At 42.1% G+C, this 19563-nt stretch overlaps 1 protein-coding gene across 2 annotated transcripts in view; it reads right to left on the minus strand.

Moving 5' to 3' along the window:
* Nucleotides 1-19563, minus strand: part of FAM120B (family with sequence similarity 120B) — an 85555-nt gene that overhangs the window by 35922 nt on the left and 30070 nt on the right. For both annotated transcript variants that reach the window (XM_054023583.1, XM_054023584.1), the window contains exon 6: nt 13154-13246. In XM_054023583.1, the coding sequence (XP_053879558.1) occupies nt 13154-13246 (93 nt within the window). The remainder of the gene's footprint in view (nt 1-13153; nt 13247-19563) is intronic.

Genomic DNA, 19563 nt, shown 5'->3' on the forward strand with positions numbered 1-19563 from the left:
ATTTACATGTTAATGGGCCATTGTCAGCTGGGGAAGGTGCTGTTTGGGGAAGGCAAGTGATTGTCTATGCAACAGGATCAAAGGAGATTTTTAAATACTAGGGAGCAAAAGATAAAATCAGAAAAATGGCTACAGTTCTAGAAGGGTTTTTTCATTAAATGGGTAATTTCAGTTCCTAAGCTATGGCACCTGTGCAAACATCATTTTATCTATGTGAGTACAACACAGGATTCCATGGCTAATAATGACATAGGGACATCATACCTGACCACTTAAAAGTCCCCAGACTACAATAAACAAACAGTCCTGCAGTACAAAAGAGACACATGCAAGTGGGCATGCTGAATTGAGAGGCTGAAACACAGCTTGTCAGAGAAACAGAAACTGACATTATTTATATTAAATCTACCAGGCTATTAATTAGGGTACCTAAAGAGAATCTTTTTAATTCTCTGGTTTTCTGTAGTGTAATGCCAAAGGTTTTGACATACTTTGGCAAGACCAAATGCCCTCAGAACTAAATGTGTTTGATAGAATTTATTCTTCATACATAATTTATCATTGGTTTGACTCAATTTTTTATTCTTACTTTAGATCCATTAGGACTTGGACTATTTTGGAGATAATTCACTTTGGGCCATCTCAAGAAAAGGTAAAATACATCTAAGCTTCTGAGGACATGGAGGGGCTCGACACTATCTCTTCCCATAGGGTGTTATCTCCACTTTTGGTCCAGTTAGTCCAAAGCATTGAGAAAGACTAAAGACCACAGATGAGAGAACAGGCTGAGGGGCAAGGATCACAAGACCACTAAATCCTTCTACTCCCTCATATTTGCAGTCTTACTCACAGGTTTTAGAAGACTTTTGGCAGAACCAAACCTAGCTGGAGCATAAGAATACGCTTAAATCCCACTGCAGTCAATGCTTAAGTGCTTTACTGAATCAGGTCCTAAGTGAGCAATAGAAGCTTAACCAGGACATCTTACATTTTTATTTGCACTTTGTGGTTTTTTTTATTTTGTTCGGGCTTCAGGCAAAATTTTATTAGTAACAACAAAAATCGCATAGGCACAGTCAACAAAGAGCTTTGTTTATTTTCCATGGATGGAGAGTGAATTTTTGAACAGCAATTAATTCTATTTTGAATAATGTAGCTAGTTCACAGAGACTGCTTGGAATCTGTCAAAAAAACATTATGTCTAACAGTGTTGACAGATGAATGGGTCAAAGGACTCTGCAGTTCTGGTATGTTCAGTATTAGCGATTTTTTCCTTCCTCTTCTGGTTGAATGTAGGGGGGTAAATCTAGGGTGCTCAAAAGGAGAGTATTCTGTACTCTATGATATTTTGCCTTGCCTGATATTTGAAGCCAATCACTAACTCAGGCCACTTTTCCCATCTACAAACACACACACACTACAAGCTGTTTTAAGACATAACACTTGGTTTATGTGGATATTGGTAGGATCAACAAGGCATGTCCTAGAAATATATTCACAGAAAAAAAATGCCCTGTTTTATGTTGATTTTATGGTATTACAAACCTATCACAAGTACATAAATTCATTTAACAGCATCCATGGCTCTGTATGGCACAGAATTCTGGGAACACCCAGGTAAACTGCGACTGTTGTTGCGATTACATTTTCTTGGTAAGAAAATATTCTCTTCCAAGAGGTGATAAAGCAATTATTTACTAAAAAAGAATTTTTATCTGAATACCTATGGAGTTGAGCTGAAAGCAGCTTTTATAATTCACTTTGTTGTATTTATTTTTTCAAACTTTTTAGCATAATATTCTAAAATAATTGTACCAAACTGAATTATTTCATGTCAATATGTAATTGTTTTCAACAAGAGCACTCAAAACAAAAGTATATTCAAACAAGTACATTTCTGTGTTTGACTTTCTGGTACATTCTAAATAGCCAAACTGATCATTTTAACATAGGACAAAAAAGGTATATTGTTCCAAAGCACATTAAAAAAAAAGTCCCATCACATTAACAACTGAGTTCTAAAGCTCTGAAAAATATTAATGCTGGAAATGGTGCCACTATAAGTACTGGGTATTTCTACATATGCCATCCGCTCCTATTATAAAACTTAAATTCATCCCAATTGTTGTATATTTCTGCATGAAGTCAGAGAAATTGTACTAAACAAACTTGCTCTAAAAGTGAGAAAAAAACAGAAGAGAGTGCTGAGAGTCTGTCAAATCTGATCCATACTTGCTTGCATGCAGTTCACTTTAAAACATACTCTGCACATTGCATAGGACTCAAATGTCAGCCCAAGTATATTTACTTTAAACATAGTACCAGATTTCCTCTACTGATTTTTAACCTCAACTTTAAGAAGCTTTTTGTCTCCAGTGTGAATCTTTCCCCTCCTATACTTTACAGAAATCTTATAAGAACTGCCTCTCAGCTTGAAGGGACAGTATTATAGGGTGCCCCTTTTTACAACTTATTACAGCCACCTTTGTTTGGATAGTATTCTACATACATTGTGTGAAAGATAAATTATGGCAGCACTTACTGCAAAACAACTGTGAATGGCACAGTGTTAGAAAGGACACTGCAAACATGACTACTGGTGCCTCTCTTTCTGTGCAATGCCTGAAAACTTGTAATGTTGGCTCTCTGGGCTCTTTGCCAAAACCACACACTAGATTAAAATAGAAAGAATGGAAATAGGCAACCTGGGGTCCAAAATCTTAATTCTGACCTTATGTACAGCTCCATGGGAGGCCTGCGCAAAACATAATGTTTATATACCATATAAGGGGAAAGGGGGAAGCTGGAACAATCTTATGGAAAAAGAATGAATCAAAAAATCCTGTATATGAAGTGCACTTTTCAGTATTTTGAAGCCATCAATCATGAAAAATAATCAAATCAGCACTTATAAACATTCCATTAGTTCTAAGAAAGTAACAATTTAATGTGTTTGTTAGTTCCGTATCCACAGCCTGGTTACTCTCAACTTCAGACAAACTATATTTTGACTGGATTTAACTTATTTTATTCAAACGATGGCTATGTTACATAAACTTATAGAGTTATTACTCTAATTAAATATTAAAAATAGATGACCTATTAGCATAATAAGCAAATTCAGGGTGGGAATTGAGAACGTATATTTACCATATCAAAGATGTAGCCTGCTTACTTACTCCTGTGCTTAACAAAGGGTTTTCTTCTACTAAAAATAATGGACTGAGACTCTTGCACAGCCTTCAGAATTGGGCCAAATGATTTGTTCAGTCCAGAGGATACAAGTTGCTCAGAAATTAATCCCCAGATAAATGATTTTAATAAATTAAATACATGTCACAAAATTTTAGAGTAAAATACTGGCATCATAGATATAAATCTTTCACATACTTAGGGCTAGTCTACACTGGCAGCGCTTTAACGTGGCTTGTGTAGTCGCGGCAGAGCGCAGGGAGAGAGCTCTCCCAGCAGTCTAGAAAAAACCACCTCCACAAGGGGCGTAGATCCCAGCGCTGGTGCACGGCTTACACTGGCTCTTTGCTGCGCTGCTTTTTTCACACCCCGAGCGAGAAAGTTGCAGTGCTGTAAATTGCCAGTGTAGGCAAGCCCTAAGTCAGCGGTTCTCAAACTTTAGCAACCTGAGGACCCCTGTTGATTTTAAAATTTTCCCGGATCCCCAAGCTCCCTCCTCCCCCGCTCAGCGCAGGCCCCAAGCCCTGCTCCCTCCCTCCTAGCACCTCCTGCACACTACGGAAGATGTTCCGCAGTGTGCAAGAGGCGCTGGGAGGGAGGGGAAGGAGTTGATCAGTAGGGCCTGCGGGCCTCAGGGAGTACCCTCGCAGACTCCCAGGGGTCCACGGACCCCAGTTCGAGAAACACTGTACTAAATGATTCTATAGCATTCTCATAAAATTTCCTATGAGCTGAAGAAAGGAAGTTTGGCTTCAGATCTTAGAAGGCTCTTTGTTGTGTTTTAGAGTCCATATTTAACTTTCGCTTTTCCACTGAAGTTATGTCACTATGATAAACCACTTGAGCTCTGCTCCCATGGTGTATCTTGTTACCAAAACCTTAAATTCAAATTACTTCCATGTTAGACATTGTGGTATATTCATTGCTTTTAAAACCACCACCTGATTTTAATTTATAAGATATTTAAAATTAACATATTTATTAGTGTAAAAGCTACATTAAAATGTATTGAAACTATTACGTTAATATACTAGAAAAGCAATTGCAGTTACTCTCAAAGTAAAGTGCTTTAACATGAAAGTCACTTGAACTACAATTCCCAGAATGCTCATGTTACTGACAATTATGAATACTTTACAAATAATTCTAAGTTATTCTATCTATCTAGGTACGAACATGGCCTCCATCACCACAGTATTTGAGCAATTCACAAACATTAATGAGTCTATCTTCACACCAGCTTTGTAATTGTAGCCTCATTTTACAGATAGAGAATTGAGGCACAGGAAAATTAAGTGACATTCCCAAATTCACACAGGAAATTGTGATACTCAGGAACTGAACCCAGATCACCTGAGTCACAATACAGTGCACAAGACTACCCTTCTTCTCTCACATGTCAATCCATAGATTATGACTTTATGTAAGAAGTACTATTTTTAACAATTACACTATGGCTGTAGTCCACCTGAGTGAAAAAGAATGTTATTTCATGAGTATTTTAAATGGAAGATTTAGTGAAGCAAGGCTAAGCAGTTCTGACATCTAAACACACAAAGACCAAGACCATATTCATCCAGTAAAATGCAACACAATCATACATAACATTAGGATTTTTTCTGTAAGAGGTTTTGTGATTGATGGAGAGAGTTACAGTCTGTGAGAGGGGATGGTATTAAAGGAAAAAAGGATGGCAGGATTATCAAGGAAGGACCAGAGAGAGAGACAGAGATTTACAGCCAGCTGCTGCTGTGGTTAGAACAAGGATCTGAGACAGCAGTGGCATCACCCCTGCCTCCTTTTATTCCCTCACCCTCAGAACATTCAGGAACACAGAGGGCAGAGGTAGGAGGGATGAGTAAGTACTCGAACAGGCACTGCTATGAGAAGGTCACATCATTTGAGCTGCAATGGCTGATGCATCCCACAAACAGGAATATGCAGAGCCTAAGGATGCTAGAAGAAATGGAGGAACATTCCAGCAGCTTTCAATTTAGGAAAAGTCCAAGTCCAGCACAAGATTAGGGAAAAATGACATTGTTTTAAAATGCTACATGAGAACTATTAATTGGCTATTAGTCTGGCAAGGATTTAAACATGCAAGACAACATATTTGTATATGGTAGCAGCTAATAAAGGAGGACTGTATATCATTAGTGCTCAAGACTTCAGCCATTTGTCTAACAGCAAGGCTACTGGTTAAGGACTCACATATGTAGGAGAAAAATTTAATTTCAATGTCACAATGCTCAGGGCCTGTCTACACTTAAACGCTGCAGTGGCACAGCAGCACCACTGTAGCTGTGCTGCTGTAGTGCTTCAGTGAAGATGCTACCGATGCTGATGGGAGGGGTTCTCCCGTTGGCATAGATAATCCACCTCCCCGAGAGGCGGTAGCTAGGTTAATAGGAGAACTGTCCTGTAGATTTAGCTCTGTTTACACTGGGAGTTAGGTCAGCTTAATTGAGTCGGTCCAGGGTGTGGATTTTTCACACTCTGAGCAATGTAGTTATACTTCTCTAATTTCCTAGTGTACACCAGACCTCAGAGTTGGCAGGGTTTTCCAGATTCTGTTCAGCTCTGCAGTTCCCAAGGGAAGCGAAAACTCTTCCATAATCAAGTTCCAGATGAAAATTCCAGACCCCTCTTATTTTGAGCAGAGGGTGCCTCTCACAGTGGAACAATGTTTGTAACACACCATTCTCTGTATGACAGTGGTCTTAAACTATTGTACTGGTGACCCCTTTCACATAGCAAGCCTCTGAGTGTGACCCCCCTCCTTATAAATTAAAAACACTTGTTTATATATTTAACACCATTATAAATGCTGGAGGCAAAGTGGGGTTTGGGGTGGAGGCTGACAGCTCACAACCCCCCATGTAAAACCTCATGACCCTCTAAGGGGTCCCAACCCCCAGTTTGAGAACCCCTGCTGTATGAAGATGGGGGAAGGGAAAGAAAAGAAGGAATTGGGACATAGATCTGACTTGTTACTGAGCCGGTATATATTTTTAAGTACACTTGTAGGAGCATAAGACAATACATTTATAAACTCGCCCCATGGTCAGTCTCTGTAGGAATTAATATGGTCTCAGTCATGGCTCCAAACATCAGAATAGAACTGTGCAGCTGCACTGTGTGGTTCCATAGCAAAATGACAAAATTCTTCCCTGTGTCCTGACCACAATGGGAGCCATGTACAACATCCAAGAGCAGTATTTGTCCCAAAAGATTAAACTGCTCACACAAAGTAACATCTAATTCAAACAGAAGTAATGTGAGAGCAATTTACAAAAGTACATAAAAGTACTCCTAAGCATCCCTATAAACATAAAAAAGTCAACACTTTATGTTCATGCTCTATTTGCTTTATGTTTTTATTGAATGACTGTGATAGATAATATTAGGCTTCAGAGCACATCAAAATTCCAAATGTTAAGTACTATACTATATGTAATAGGATTTCTACATGGGAAGAAATGCTTTATTTTTGCTAGGAGCCACACTGCTTTTAACTCATTGTATGCGTTCTCTCTTATGTTATGCAAATTTAACGTTTGCTCTACAATACAACAATTCCTTGATGAACTCAGCAGAAATGAATTTTTAAAAGTCTGGACTTCAGCAGTTAGGACAGACAAATAATGACAGGATACAGGGCAAACTGAGCATTTTTGGAATTCCAACTCAAATACACCAGTGATCAATGGGCAATGACACAAGGCACACTACACACAAGTGGCTCATTTACTTTGTTATCAAGAGAAGGCGTTTTCAAAAGTGTGCCCTGGCCTGTTCAAAGTAACAAAGCATTCCACAGGGGTGTGAACAGATTATCAGGATCTGGAATAAGGCTCCGCCCACTCACATGCCTCCTCCCCTTGCATTTTATCTGTATCCAAACCTCCTAAATAGGAAGACCCAAGACACACCCTGTTTACCTCTAAATAAAACCCAAACTCCAGAGTGATTAGAAAATAATAGACACAAATACTCTGACTGTGCCACAGGGCATGTTACAACATCAAGTACCTTTAAAATTCTTTGCAATTAGCTTTAAAGTTCTTACATTATCACATATGAAAGAGACCTGAAGAAGAGGTCTGTGTAGCTCAAATGCATGCCTCCTTCACCAACAGAAGCTGGTCCCATAAAAGATATTACCTCACCCACCTTGTATCTCACATATGAAAGAGGCATAATTCATGTTACTCCATTACAATATATCAAAGGTTAACGTCTGGTAAACTGTTTTTATACATGTTGATTGAAAAATATGAGAAAAAATAAAAGTTACCTATTTGCTTTTATAAAGAATGTCTCAGTGAATCCAGGTTACAAGTTTCATAAGTGTTATTGATTTGATTCTTAACAGCTCACTTGAGTCTCCAAAACTCAGTTATTCATTAAGGTCTTTTGCCATAAATATAAGTATTAATAATACTTTGCATGTCTATATGCCTTTTACTGAAGGATCTCAAAGCACTTTACAAACATTTATTAATTAAATTTAACAATACCCATGTGAGTTAAATAAATATTGTGACAATCATTTTGCAAATAGGGAAGCTGAGGCATGGAGAGATTAAATGACTTGCACAAAATTATTATTTACTATTTCTGTTACCATAGGGTCTATAAGCCCCAGTCGTGAACCAGGACACCATCATGAGCAAGATGCTGTAAAAACAATGAACAAAAGGATGGTCCCTGCACCAAAAAGCTTACAGTTTAAGTACAATATGAGAAACAACAGATGGATAGACAGACTAGTACAAGAAAACAATGAGATAATATTGGTCAGCAAGATAAGCTGTGGTCTTAACAAACCAGCAGTCTAACTTCTGTCAATTTTTTTGTAGACATCACTGCAAAGGAGTTTAAAGGAGGGATCTGAAGGAGAACAATGAACTGGCTTTGCAGATGTTTACAGGGAGTACCCTCCCAAGCATAAGGGACAGCACTGTAGAGAGCACAATGGTGCTTGTTTGAAAATTTAACAAGAGGGTGATAGAGGCTGGCATCACAGGCCAACTGACCAACTGGAGGCCTTTCACTACTAAATGAGAGATGATAGGCAGAGTGGAGACAGGCTATGAAGGGCCTTGAAAGTGAAGACAAGCCATGGTTGATACGATACAGAAATGGCACAAGTAATCAGTGGCACAGCTGAGAAAGGAACCTGAAAATCCATACGTTTACCATCCAGTTCCTTGCAATGTATACTGTATATGACTGACTGTTTTTCCTGTGTGATCACCCTACCACAGGATATCAAACCAGTATTTCAACACAAAATTCTAGACTATAACCCATACTTCATATGTTTGTAGTGCTTAGCATAACAGGGCTCTGATCCTGATGGTCACCTCTATAAATATTAGGAAATCTTAACTATAGGAACTGCTATTGCTCTGCTAATAATATACAATTTGACCTCAGTACTTCATCTACCATTGGTTAAGTGTTGCATACAGACACACTCCAGGGAGGGATAGCTCAGTGGTTTGAGTATCGGCCTGCTAAACCCAGGGTTGTGAGTTCAATCCTAGAGGGGGCTGCCTAGGGAGCTGTGGCAAAATCAGTACTTGGTCCTGCTAGTGAAGGCAGGGGGCTGGACTCGATGACCTTTCAGGGTCCCTTCCAGCTCTATGAGATAGGTATATCTCCATATAGTATTAGTACATCTCAGGCAGATTTGAATAAAAAAATCAATCATTGCAGGACATATTTTCAGTGTTAGTTTATACTTTCATTCTCTCTTCCAAATTTTAACTAATAAAGTCAAACAAGTACTTTAAAGCATTTCTGTGGATTTTTCTGATTACAGTAAAGGCCCTGCCCACAAATCACAAAAACAGAACTTGTGTCTAAAGGATTCCACAACACCTCAAACACTGTCCTGTTTCCCTTAGATACTGCACTATTGGATCCCAAATGAGGGTCTTTACAACACTGGAAAATGTAAAACAACATGTGATTCTTTACAAGTAGGCTAACACTTTAGTACAAATGGTGTAACAATGCATTATTTTGTACTGTGTCTTTCATACAATTTGTATTCGCAAATGTGTTATAGTTCTCAGAAAAACAGACTCTCTTGTTAGACAGGAATGTGCATTCAAACATTTCCTTTAAATATTAAAAAAATAAATTTTTAACATGGCATGTGGAATGAAACAATTTTCTGTCTAACATGATCTGAAATAGAATAGACACTACCATCCCCAATTCAAAGTATAGAAAGAGAACTTAGTTATTTCTGACTGCAACTTATGGGAATAGTGATTTTATTTTTCATCTCAGGTATCTCATAAAAGCTCAGCTGATTTTTTTCAAAATTCCATACAAAGGCCCCCAATCCTGCAACTGACCGCATGTGTTCACCCCTCCTCCTACACTAGTCAACCAAATTCATCTTTATATTTAGACCTAGCATGGAAAATTTCAACCTGAAAGGAACTTTTTTGAGACAGCTATGAGCAACTGGAAACGTGGGACTATTATGGAAACAATTCAATCTTAACTGCAACACTGGCTATGATGGTACTTGGCACCCTAACCCTAACCCTTTCATCCAATAATCTCCAACTATTTTACCATTGTTATTTAATTACAGTACCCTTGCAACATTCATGTGAAACAGATATGTATTAGCACTATCTTTTAGGCCTTGTCTATACTACAAAGTTTTTTGTCATAAAAACAGTGGATGCGTACACACTGCAATGCGACTTTTGGCAGCAAAAACGCCCTGTTTTGGCGACAAAAGAAAACTACCCCGACAAGAGACATAAGGCTTTTTGCACACAATTTTTGTTGACAAAGTGCCAATGTAGACACCATGCTTGATTTTATCGCTTTAATTGGCCTTCAGGTGTCCCACAATGCCACTTGTGACCACTCTGGTCAGCAGTTTGAACTCCACTGCCCTGCAGCCAGGTAAACAACCATCCACCCCTCCCCTTTAGAAGCCTTGGGAATTTTTGAAATTCCATTTCCTGTTTGCTCGGCATGGAGAGGTTTCATCGCATCTTCCCAGGTGACCACGGCAAGTTATTGGTGCAAACGCTCTCCCGCTTGGACCACTGCGGAGCTGCTAAGTATATGGGGAGAGGAGGCTGTGCAGTCCCAGCTATGCTTGAGCCGTAGGAATTTTGATACCTACAGGTAGATTTCTCGAGGCTTGTGCAAAAAGGGCTGTGATTGGGACATGCTGCAGTGCAGAGCAAAAATAAAGGAGCTAAGGCAGATGTACCATAAGGTGAGGGAGGCAAACTGTCACTCCAGTGCTGCACCTAAGACATGCCAATTTTATAAGGAGCCGGATACTATCCTTGGTAGCGACCCACCTCCACCACCAAGAGCCCTGTAGATACTTTGGCAGGCCTGGAGGCAGCAGAAAAAGGACCTAATCCGGAGGATGAAGTCATTGATGAAGAGGTGGAGTTAGACGACGATGTGGAGCTCCCAGCGGGGTCACCCGGTGGGGCAGGCATCCAGGAACTGTTCACCACTCCAGAGGTGTCTAGCTAGTCTCAGCAGTTGTTCTCCAGTGAGCAAGAAGTAGGAGAGGAGATGCCTGGCTGTGGTTTGTGTAGCGCGGAGATGGGTTCAGGGTATAGAAAGGTACAAGGCTGGCTGTGTTTCTGTGTGCTGAACATTTTCCTGTGAAGCTAATCAGTACGGCAGAACAAGGTGTTGATGCACGCCAAATCTCACTGGAATCCTCCAGAGAGATCTCTAGGAAAGTTTCCTGGAGATACTTGGTAATCCTCTGCCGAAGGTTCATTGGCAGAGCTGCCTTGTTCCTCCCCTCATTGTAAGAAACTTTCCCGCACCATTCAGCAATCACTTGTGCAGGTACCAAAGCGGCATAGAGGTGAGTAGCATAGGGACCAGAGCAGAAACAACAAGCATGTAGTAGATGTACCCTCGCTTCCCTGCTTACCTCAGAAGTGAGATATCTGCTACAATGACCCTGCCTGTGGAAAAGTGTGGGAGAATTTTAAATTTTTTCCCCCTAGTTGGTTGCACTGCAACCCTTGCAGAGTGCTCTTTTCCCCACGTAGAGCGCCCCCCACCCCAGCCAACACTCACCATGCTTTGGGTGTTCGCAGAGATGTGTGCTTTCCAAGGCTCAGTGAGAAAGTGATTGTTATGTTACCAGAGGTGTATTTTACTGAAATGTTTCAATGCTGTGCATTAATTTAATAATCATGCTTCTGTGAATTGTTCCTTCTGCTTTGGCAGATGTGGCCTTCAGGAACATCCCCCCGCCCACCAAGAGATTACGCAATGTACAACATGTGCCTATGACCATGGGAATATTATCCTCACTGAGGTCTAACCTGCCATAAAGGCATCGCCAGCGCGCCTTTAATCTGCCAAAGGCATTTTCCACTGTCATCCAGCACCTACTCAGCCTGTTGTTGAACAGCTCCTTAGTGCTGTCCAGGTTTCCAGTGTAAGCTTTCATGAGCCACAGCTATAAGGGGTATGCCCGGTCTCCCAGGATCACTATGTGCATTTCAATATCCCCCACTGTAATCTTCTGGTCTGGAAAGAAAGTCCCCGCTTGTAGCTTTCTATATAGGCCAGTGTTCCTGAAGATACGTGCATCATGCACCTTCCTGGACCATCCCGCGTTGATGTCAGTGAAACGCCTACGGTGACCCATAAGCGCCTGCAACACCATGGAGAAGTACCCCTTCTTATTGATGTATTCCTGTAACCTGCATGACGATACAATCTCACCATTCAGTGCTTGTTTCCCGAGCCCAACAGCGATGGTCCACTCTCTGCAGCTGTTCTGTGAATGCCAAAAGCAATTGAAAGTTGCTCCTATCCATATCACACAGCCTGTCAGGCAACTGGGAGTCTTCTTCAGTTAGGAACTTCGTGATTAACTGCGCTATCATCCACGATGTCCTCATGACAGTTATCAGAGCAGTGCAGGATCCATCCCTTCTCACAAAGATGCCAGCATGCACAGCAAAGAAGGAACGTCGAAAACGCCATGAAAGAAAGCCAGAAGCCCATGGAATGCTGAGACAGAAAGCAATGCATCATGGGACATTCAGCCCTGTCGCAAGATGTGCCACGATCTGCTCCGCCTTCCCACAACACCTAGCGACAGAAGGTGTCAAGCAGGACTGTGGGATAGGTACCCACAGTGAACTGCTCACACTGTTGATGCTAGTGCCCTAAGGCCTGGTCCACACTAACCCCGCACTTCAAACTAAGATACACAACTTCAGCTACGTGAATAACGTAGCTGAAGTCGAAGTACCTTAGTTTGAACTTACCGCGGGTCCAGACGCGGCAAGCAGGGTCCCCCGTCGACTCTGCATACTCCTCTCGCAGAGCAGGAGTACCGGCGTCGACGGCGAGCACTTCCGGGATCAATCCGGGATCGATTTATCGCGTCTAGACAAGACGCGATAAATCGAACCCAGAAGATCGATTGCTTACCGCCGGACCCGGAGGTAAGTATAGACGTACCCTAAGTGTGGACATGCTCTGCTGACAGAGGGAGTGAGTGTGAACATGCATTACCAATTTTTATTACAGCGCTTTTTGAGTGTCGATATAATTTTTGTTGACAAAACTCTGTAGTGTAGACAAGGCCTAAGATGGGTAAACTAAAAGAGGTTAAGTCATTTGCCTAAGATCACATGGCAAATCAGTGGCAGAGCTAGGAACAAAATCTAGATCTTCAAATGCCCAGTCCTGGTTTCAAATCTCTAGAAAATGCCCTTTTACATTTAACACTGTATGTCATTAATGAACACAAATGAACCGACAAATTATAGAAAATGAAATGCCTGTAAATGTTACACTGACACTCAATTCCCAACCCTTGAGTGAGTAACTGTAAGAGAAGAATGCTCAAAAAGAAAACCACACTTTGTTTACCCTGGTTATCAGCATTATGCTAGCAGATCAGTCATGTCTTTACCTGCAAACCTGCTAGCTGAGCAGCTGACTTCCCCTGAAGGCACAGAGTGTGAGCCACAAATGCATTCAAGTCCTCCAGAGAGAGACTGTCCACCTGAAACAGAGATAAAAAAAATCTGAGCTGTGAGCTATGGAAGAAAAACCATTCTGCAAATTGGTCTTTATCACTGTGTAAACACATACACACAAAATGAGTAGGGCAGTGGTGAAGGAGTGACATTCCAACAACCAGAATTTAGATAAAGAAAAAGAACACGGTACTTAATTTCACAACTCCATTTGTGTAGCTTTGTATTATCTCCACTCTCCACAACTCTACCCAAAAGCTAACTTTCACATTCTCCCTCTTCTTTTTCTTTTAGGACCTTGATAAGTAGTACCAACAGGATATCTACCAGTAACCACAATACCAAAAGTGTTCCAATAATGATGCTACTTCAGAGATATAAAATATCTTTACAGTACAAAATCACTCTACCACTAGGATCCCAAAATGAAGACTAATTGAACCAGCATAGTTGACGGGTATGAAGATTTATCTTCAGTACAAATGCTCTACTGACCATCAGAAGAAGGATATAAAAAATTAGCTACATCTTTAAAAAATGGGTGTGTCAGTAAAAATGACAAGATAATTTAGAACAAAAATTTCTTACTTCAAAGTAAATTTCCAGGTTAGATTAATCCTTGGTTGTTTTTTTGGTGGGGAGGGAGGGGCAGGGTTGGATTTTTTTTGTGGAAGGAATTTAAATTTTTTAAGAAAATTGGGGAAAATCACCCTCTTATGAAAAACAACCCAAACAATAGAGGAAAACTCTGAGTTTCATCTAGTTGTTTTCATCAGATGTTTCTATAAGGGAAGGAGAGGTGGGGTCTGCCCCCCCTGGAAGAAGCTGATGGTGTGACTCCCTGAAATCCATGGGTCTCTGGAATCTGACAGAGGCAAAGGACCATCTGTGTGGAAGCCCTATGGTTTTGCACCAGCAACTGCTCCCCCACACTCCCTGTGCTCTTTCTGCAGCATGGATCCAACTAAGTTATTATCTCCTACTTCTCTCCCAAAAGAATGCAGACTTAACCTGTGCATATATGTCAATGCTGAATATTTGCTAATATTGTTGAGGTTGTAATAAGATTTTGATTATACTGTGAAGGAGATCCATGTGGTATGTACAATGTTTCTCCTTATCAGCTGGAAACAGAAGGAAGTTTTCTGTGAATATATGGAACCTGCATTGTCAGTGCAAACATGCTGATTAGAGGTTCAGGTAAAGTTAAGAGGTATTCCATAATTTGGCATTTCCTTGCTTTTAAGGGTTTTCTTTGGGGGAGGGGGACGTTACACTTATCCAACCACGATCCATTTTAAACAAAGAGTTTGTTTATGGAATTAATACTGTTTTATTAAATTTCAGAGAGAAGTGCAGGAGGGGGAAAAGGGCAGATAGGTCAATGGGAAAGAACCAGGGAAGAGGAGAAACACAGAGAGAAGTCTTCTACTGTAACTTCATTTACTCTTCTTAGATGATAAAAAATGTTTAATCCACCCACCCTCGATAAAAATGACACCATCATAAATCTGGAAGACTTTGCATTAGGGACTTCTGTTGAACCCCCCTTTCCCCATTCAAAACCCTCTTTCTTTGGAAGGTCTTTTAAACCTCGTGCAAAGCAGGATTGGGTAATAGATATCAGAATAGTGTAACATTGCAAAGTACTCCTGCCATTCATTAACTCCACTCAAGCGTAAGTTATGGATTGGCTGCTAAAATCTGATGATAATCTTACCAACCCCAAATTCACCCTCCCCTATTTTTATTTTCAAGGCAGGTGATACCTTTGTGTAAATAGCAGCAAGGGAAAATTACTAAACCTGAAAACTCTATTATGTGCAGCCAACAAAAAGAGTGATTTTTAACTACAGAACATTTATTAATTTTGTTCTAAAAAAAGGAGCCCCCCCTCAATAAACCTCTCTATTTTGCTTTTTGGTGGCTGTATTTTTTATTGTGATACACACAATCAGCCAAAGAACTTAAGAGCTTATTCAAATGTCAAAATACTCATTTCTAAGAAACACTTTATTTAGCATTTCCTCCTGATTTGATCAAGCATTTATCACACACCCAGTATCAGAGCATTTATAATTTCTTAATCGCCTCAAAACTAAGTCTGGCTTCACCTACCCCAAAGACTGTTCATGACTTAATCTCATTTGTCCTATTCAGATTTTTAAGAGTAGATGTATCACTTGGATCTTTATTTTTTAACATTTTATTCTTAATTCAGAGACGTTTAATTGGTGTTCACACACAGAGGAGTGCTGCACTTTGTTTTCTAAATTAGTACTGTTGATTTAGAGAGACAAGGTGGATCAGATATCATCTTTTATTGGGCCAACTTTTGTTGGTGAAAGAGACAAACTTTTGAGTTTACGCAGAACTCTGCTTCAGATTTGGGAAAGGTACTAGTGTCACAGCTAAATGCTAGGTGGAACAGATTGTTTAGCATAATGAGTTAATACATGTTGCAATAAACCATTCAAGATGAAATGGGCGGTTAACACCTCTGCAGTCATAGGACAAATGAGGGGGGTTAGTGGATTACAGATTGTTGTAATGAGCCTTAAATCCAGTGTCTTTATTGAGTCCATGATTTTTAGTGTCTAGCAAAGTTATGAATTTAAATTCCCAGGCTTGTCTTTTGAAGGTGTTGTGCAGATTTTCTTTGAGGATGAGGACTGAGCGGTCAGATAAGGAGTGAATGTTCTGAGAACCATGTTCACCACAAGTGATATGGTGTTTCTGTCTGTGTGATAAATGAAGGGGGGGGGGGGAGAGGTTGCTCCCTTTTACGGACATCCAGCCAGCCAGCAGCTAAAATCCCTCTTAGTAGCTGTTCTCTAATTGCTCTACCTGTAAAGGATTAAAACAAGATTCCCCTTTTATATGTCTGTGGGTGTTCTCCCGGGGAGAGCCGAACAGGGCAACATCTATGTTGGAAGAAGCTTGGGGCCAGGTATCATACCTAGAAACTACTCATTTGAAACCTCAGATATGTAAGTATATCAGGAAATGTCTAGGAAGACACAATTAGGTTTATCTCTTTTTATTTCTTTATGGCTCTGGACTCCTCTGTGCTAACCCCCGGTGCTTTTGTTTTGCTTGTAACCTTTAAGCTGGACCTCAAGAAAGCTCTTCTTGATGCTTAATCCTTGTACACCTCTACCTCGATATAACGCTGTCCTTGGGAGCCAAAAAATCTTACCGCTTTATAGATGAAACCGCGTTATATCGAACTTGCTTTGATCCGCCAGAGTGCGCAGCACCCCCCACCCTCCCGGAGCACTGCTTTACTGCGTTATATAAGAATTTTTGCATTTGGGTGGTGGCAGCATCTACCCGTCCAAGGTCAGAGAGAAGCTGTAACCTTGGGAGTTTAATACAAGCCTGGAGTGGCCAGTATTAATTTTTAGAATCTTTATGGGCTCCCACCTTCTGCTCTTGAAGTGCCAGAGTGGGGAATCAGCCTTGACAGTCAATAATCATTTTTGTGTGTGACTTCATTTGAGAGTGTAATGGTCATCTCATTTCACCCACACTGTTGTTACTGGGGCATTAAGTGCACTGGATGACGTACACCACACGTTGTGATAGGTATGTGTAGGACCCATGGATCTTGAAAGGTATGTGGTGAGGGGTACAGATCACCATAGCAATGGAGATAGATACAAAACCTATTGACAGTTGTTCTGGCAGGGTCTGGGCCAATTTGAGTTGGTGTGGCCTGGTCTGTGCGGAGCTTGCTTCTGATGATGAACATGTCAACATGTTAGGGGATTGTTTGAATGCCAGAAGAGGAGATTTGAGAAAGTTTTATTTCAGCATGTGGTGCCCATAGAGCATGGGTATTAATTGTTTAATGATACCCCATATGAGTTCCAAGGTGGGGTGGTAGGTGACAATGAGGGGCGTGCAATCGGAGGGTTCCCCCTCCCCCCAGTATTGAAGAAAGTTGTCTTGGGGTATCTGAGTGGACCGTTACACTGTTGATTTATGCAGTGAAGCTTTAGTCTTTGACAGATTCTTTTTGCTCTTGCTTAAAACAGCTTTCTTAAAGTTTTCATTAAATACATGAAAAATAAATATTAAGAAAGCCAGTCAGTCAATCCATATGCTGGTGCTTACAAAAGTTAAAGTTACAAGCATGAACAAAGGCACAGGTGACCATAAGCAATTTCCTTCTGTTGCCTTTCTTGCTGCAGGCATTGGGGAGATACAGTTGGGAAACTGGTATCTTTTTTTCTCTCTTTAAAATTAACTTTCAAATATAACTAAAAACAACTTCTAAGCAGTTATATGCCTTAAAACACATAGGTCAAGGTGTTATACTGAACCGTCATGGGTGCAGATCCATCTGATCCCCAGTGGGAGCAGAAGGTGACAGTTAATGGCGAAACATTCAGTGGATGGAGATACTGGGACTGTGAAGACTATAGATCGGGGTGGGCAAACTGCGGGCTGGATCCGGCCCATCAGGGCTTTGGATCCGACCTGCAGGATTGCCCCCAGTGGCGCTGTGAGCCCCGCGCCGCTCTCAGAAGTGACCGGCTCCACATCCCTGCGGCCCCCAGGCGGAGGGGCAGAGGGCTTTGTGTGTTACCCTTGCCTCCAGGCACCACTCCCTGCAGCTCCCATTGGCTGGGAACGGGGAACCGCGGCCAATGGGAGCTTTGGGGGAGGTACCTGGAGGGGCGGCAAGGGCAGCGCACGAGGAGCCCTCCGCCCCCAGGGGCCACAGCGCTTCCTGGAGCGGCGCAGGGCCGGAAACAGGGCAGGCAGGCAGGGAGCTGGCCCAGGTGAGCGTGGCTGCCACCCCGGAGCCGCTTTAGGTAAGCGGTGCCGGGTCGGAGCCTGAACCTTGCCTGCACCCCGCCCCCCAACTCCCTGCCCTAAGCCCCCTGCCTGCACCTTGCACCCCTCCTGCACCCCAAATCCCTGCCCTGAGCCACTTCGTACGCCCCGCACCCCTTCTGCACCCCAACTCCCTGCCCTGAGCCCCTTCCTGCACACCGCACCTCCTCCCACATCTCACATTCCCTCCCGCACTCCAACCCCCTGCCCAGGCCCTGCATAAAATTTCCCCACCTAGATGTGGCCCTCGGCCCAAAAGGTTTGCCCACCCCTGCTATAGATAAACCTCACATTGTGAAACTCAATCAAATGCTTGCAAGGTGCCAAATCCAGGTAAAAGTTACCTTCCCAGTGTAAAAGCCTTCACTCTACCTACAGCACAGAGATCTATACAGACCCGGAAGGGTCTGGGTGTTAGCTGTAGGTGTCTTAGCAGACATTCTATTTCTTTTTTTTTTAGGGAATGATATTTTGGATTTAAAAGCAGAAAGGCTGACTCAGACCCACTCAATTAGCTCCAAACATCTCAGGGACTGTGTGAGCCAAAATGCAAATGGAGTAGCTGACAGGGAGAAGGGGTTTTGGAGTATTGGAGAGGAAACCCTGTGAAGATCAAGATACCTCCCCAGCATATGCAACTCAAATACCTGGGGCTGAAGGAAGGCGGGGAGGGGGAATTGAGACAACCTCTTGCTCCAGGGGAGCAAGGAGTCCTACTGACCTGAAGGGAAACTGAGTCCTGATGCCCAGGCCAGGGAAATACGCTCTCTGCCCACCCTTATCAACGAACCAGAGGCAGTACACTGCATGTGCAGGGTCTCCAGCCAAAAGTGAGACCACTGAGCCAGCTGCAATACACTGGCTAATCTATGACACCCATCCAGACATGGGAAATGCCCAAGTAAAGCGTACTTGGGGGATGATGGAAGTAACTACAGCCAGGAAAAGGGGGAACCTCTCCCCTCCCTCCCCAGTCTATGACTGCCTGATGGTTTGTGAAAATGTAAATGACACTGAGCCTGGTTGGGGGGTGGGGAAAAGGAGGGGAGAAGAACTGCTGTTCACCTTGACTCAGTGTGTGGGGATCAAAAAGCCAATGCAGCTGGGTGGGGCATCAATACTCTTTCCCCTCTTGTCATAGAAGTTGAAGTCAAGCCAAAGGGATCCCCAGGTCCTGACCTCCAAGGAGGTGGGGCAGGGAACGGGGGAGGTTTGAAAAATCTCCCTTGCCTGACCCCTCAGCTGTTAAAAACAGTGCATGAGCTGCTTCACAGGGAGCCAGCCCTGCTTTATTTCTCCCTTCTAGCCAAAGAGTTGCTTCCTGGAATATTCCAAAGGGGGGTGGAGAATGTCCACTCACCACCAGGTCACCCATCTTTGTCCCACCCTTGGGAGTAGGGTGACCAGACAGCAAATGTGAAAAATCGGGACAGGGGTGGGGGGTAACAGGAGTCTGTAAAAGATAAAGACCCAAAAATCGGGACTGTCCCTATAAAAT

This window comes from Malaclemys terrapin, chromosome 3, assembly GCF_027887155.1.
Source record: "Malaclemys terrapin pileata isolate rMalTer1 chromosome 3, rMalTer1.hap1, whole genome shotgun sequence".
Taxonomy (NCBI): Eukaryota; Metazoa; Chordata; order Testudines; family Emydidae; genus Malaclemys; species Malaclemys terrapin.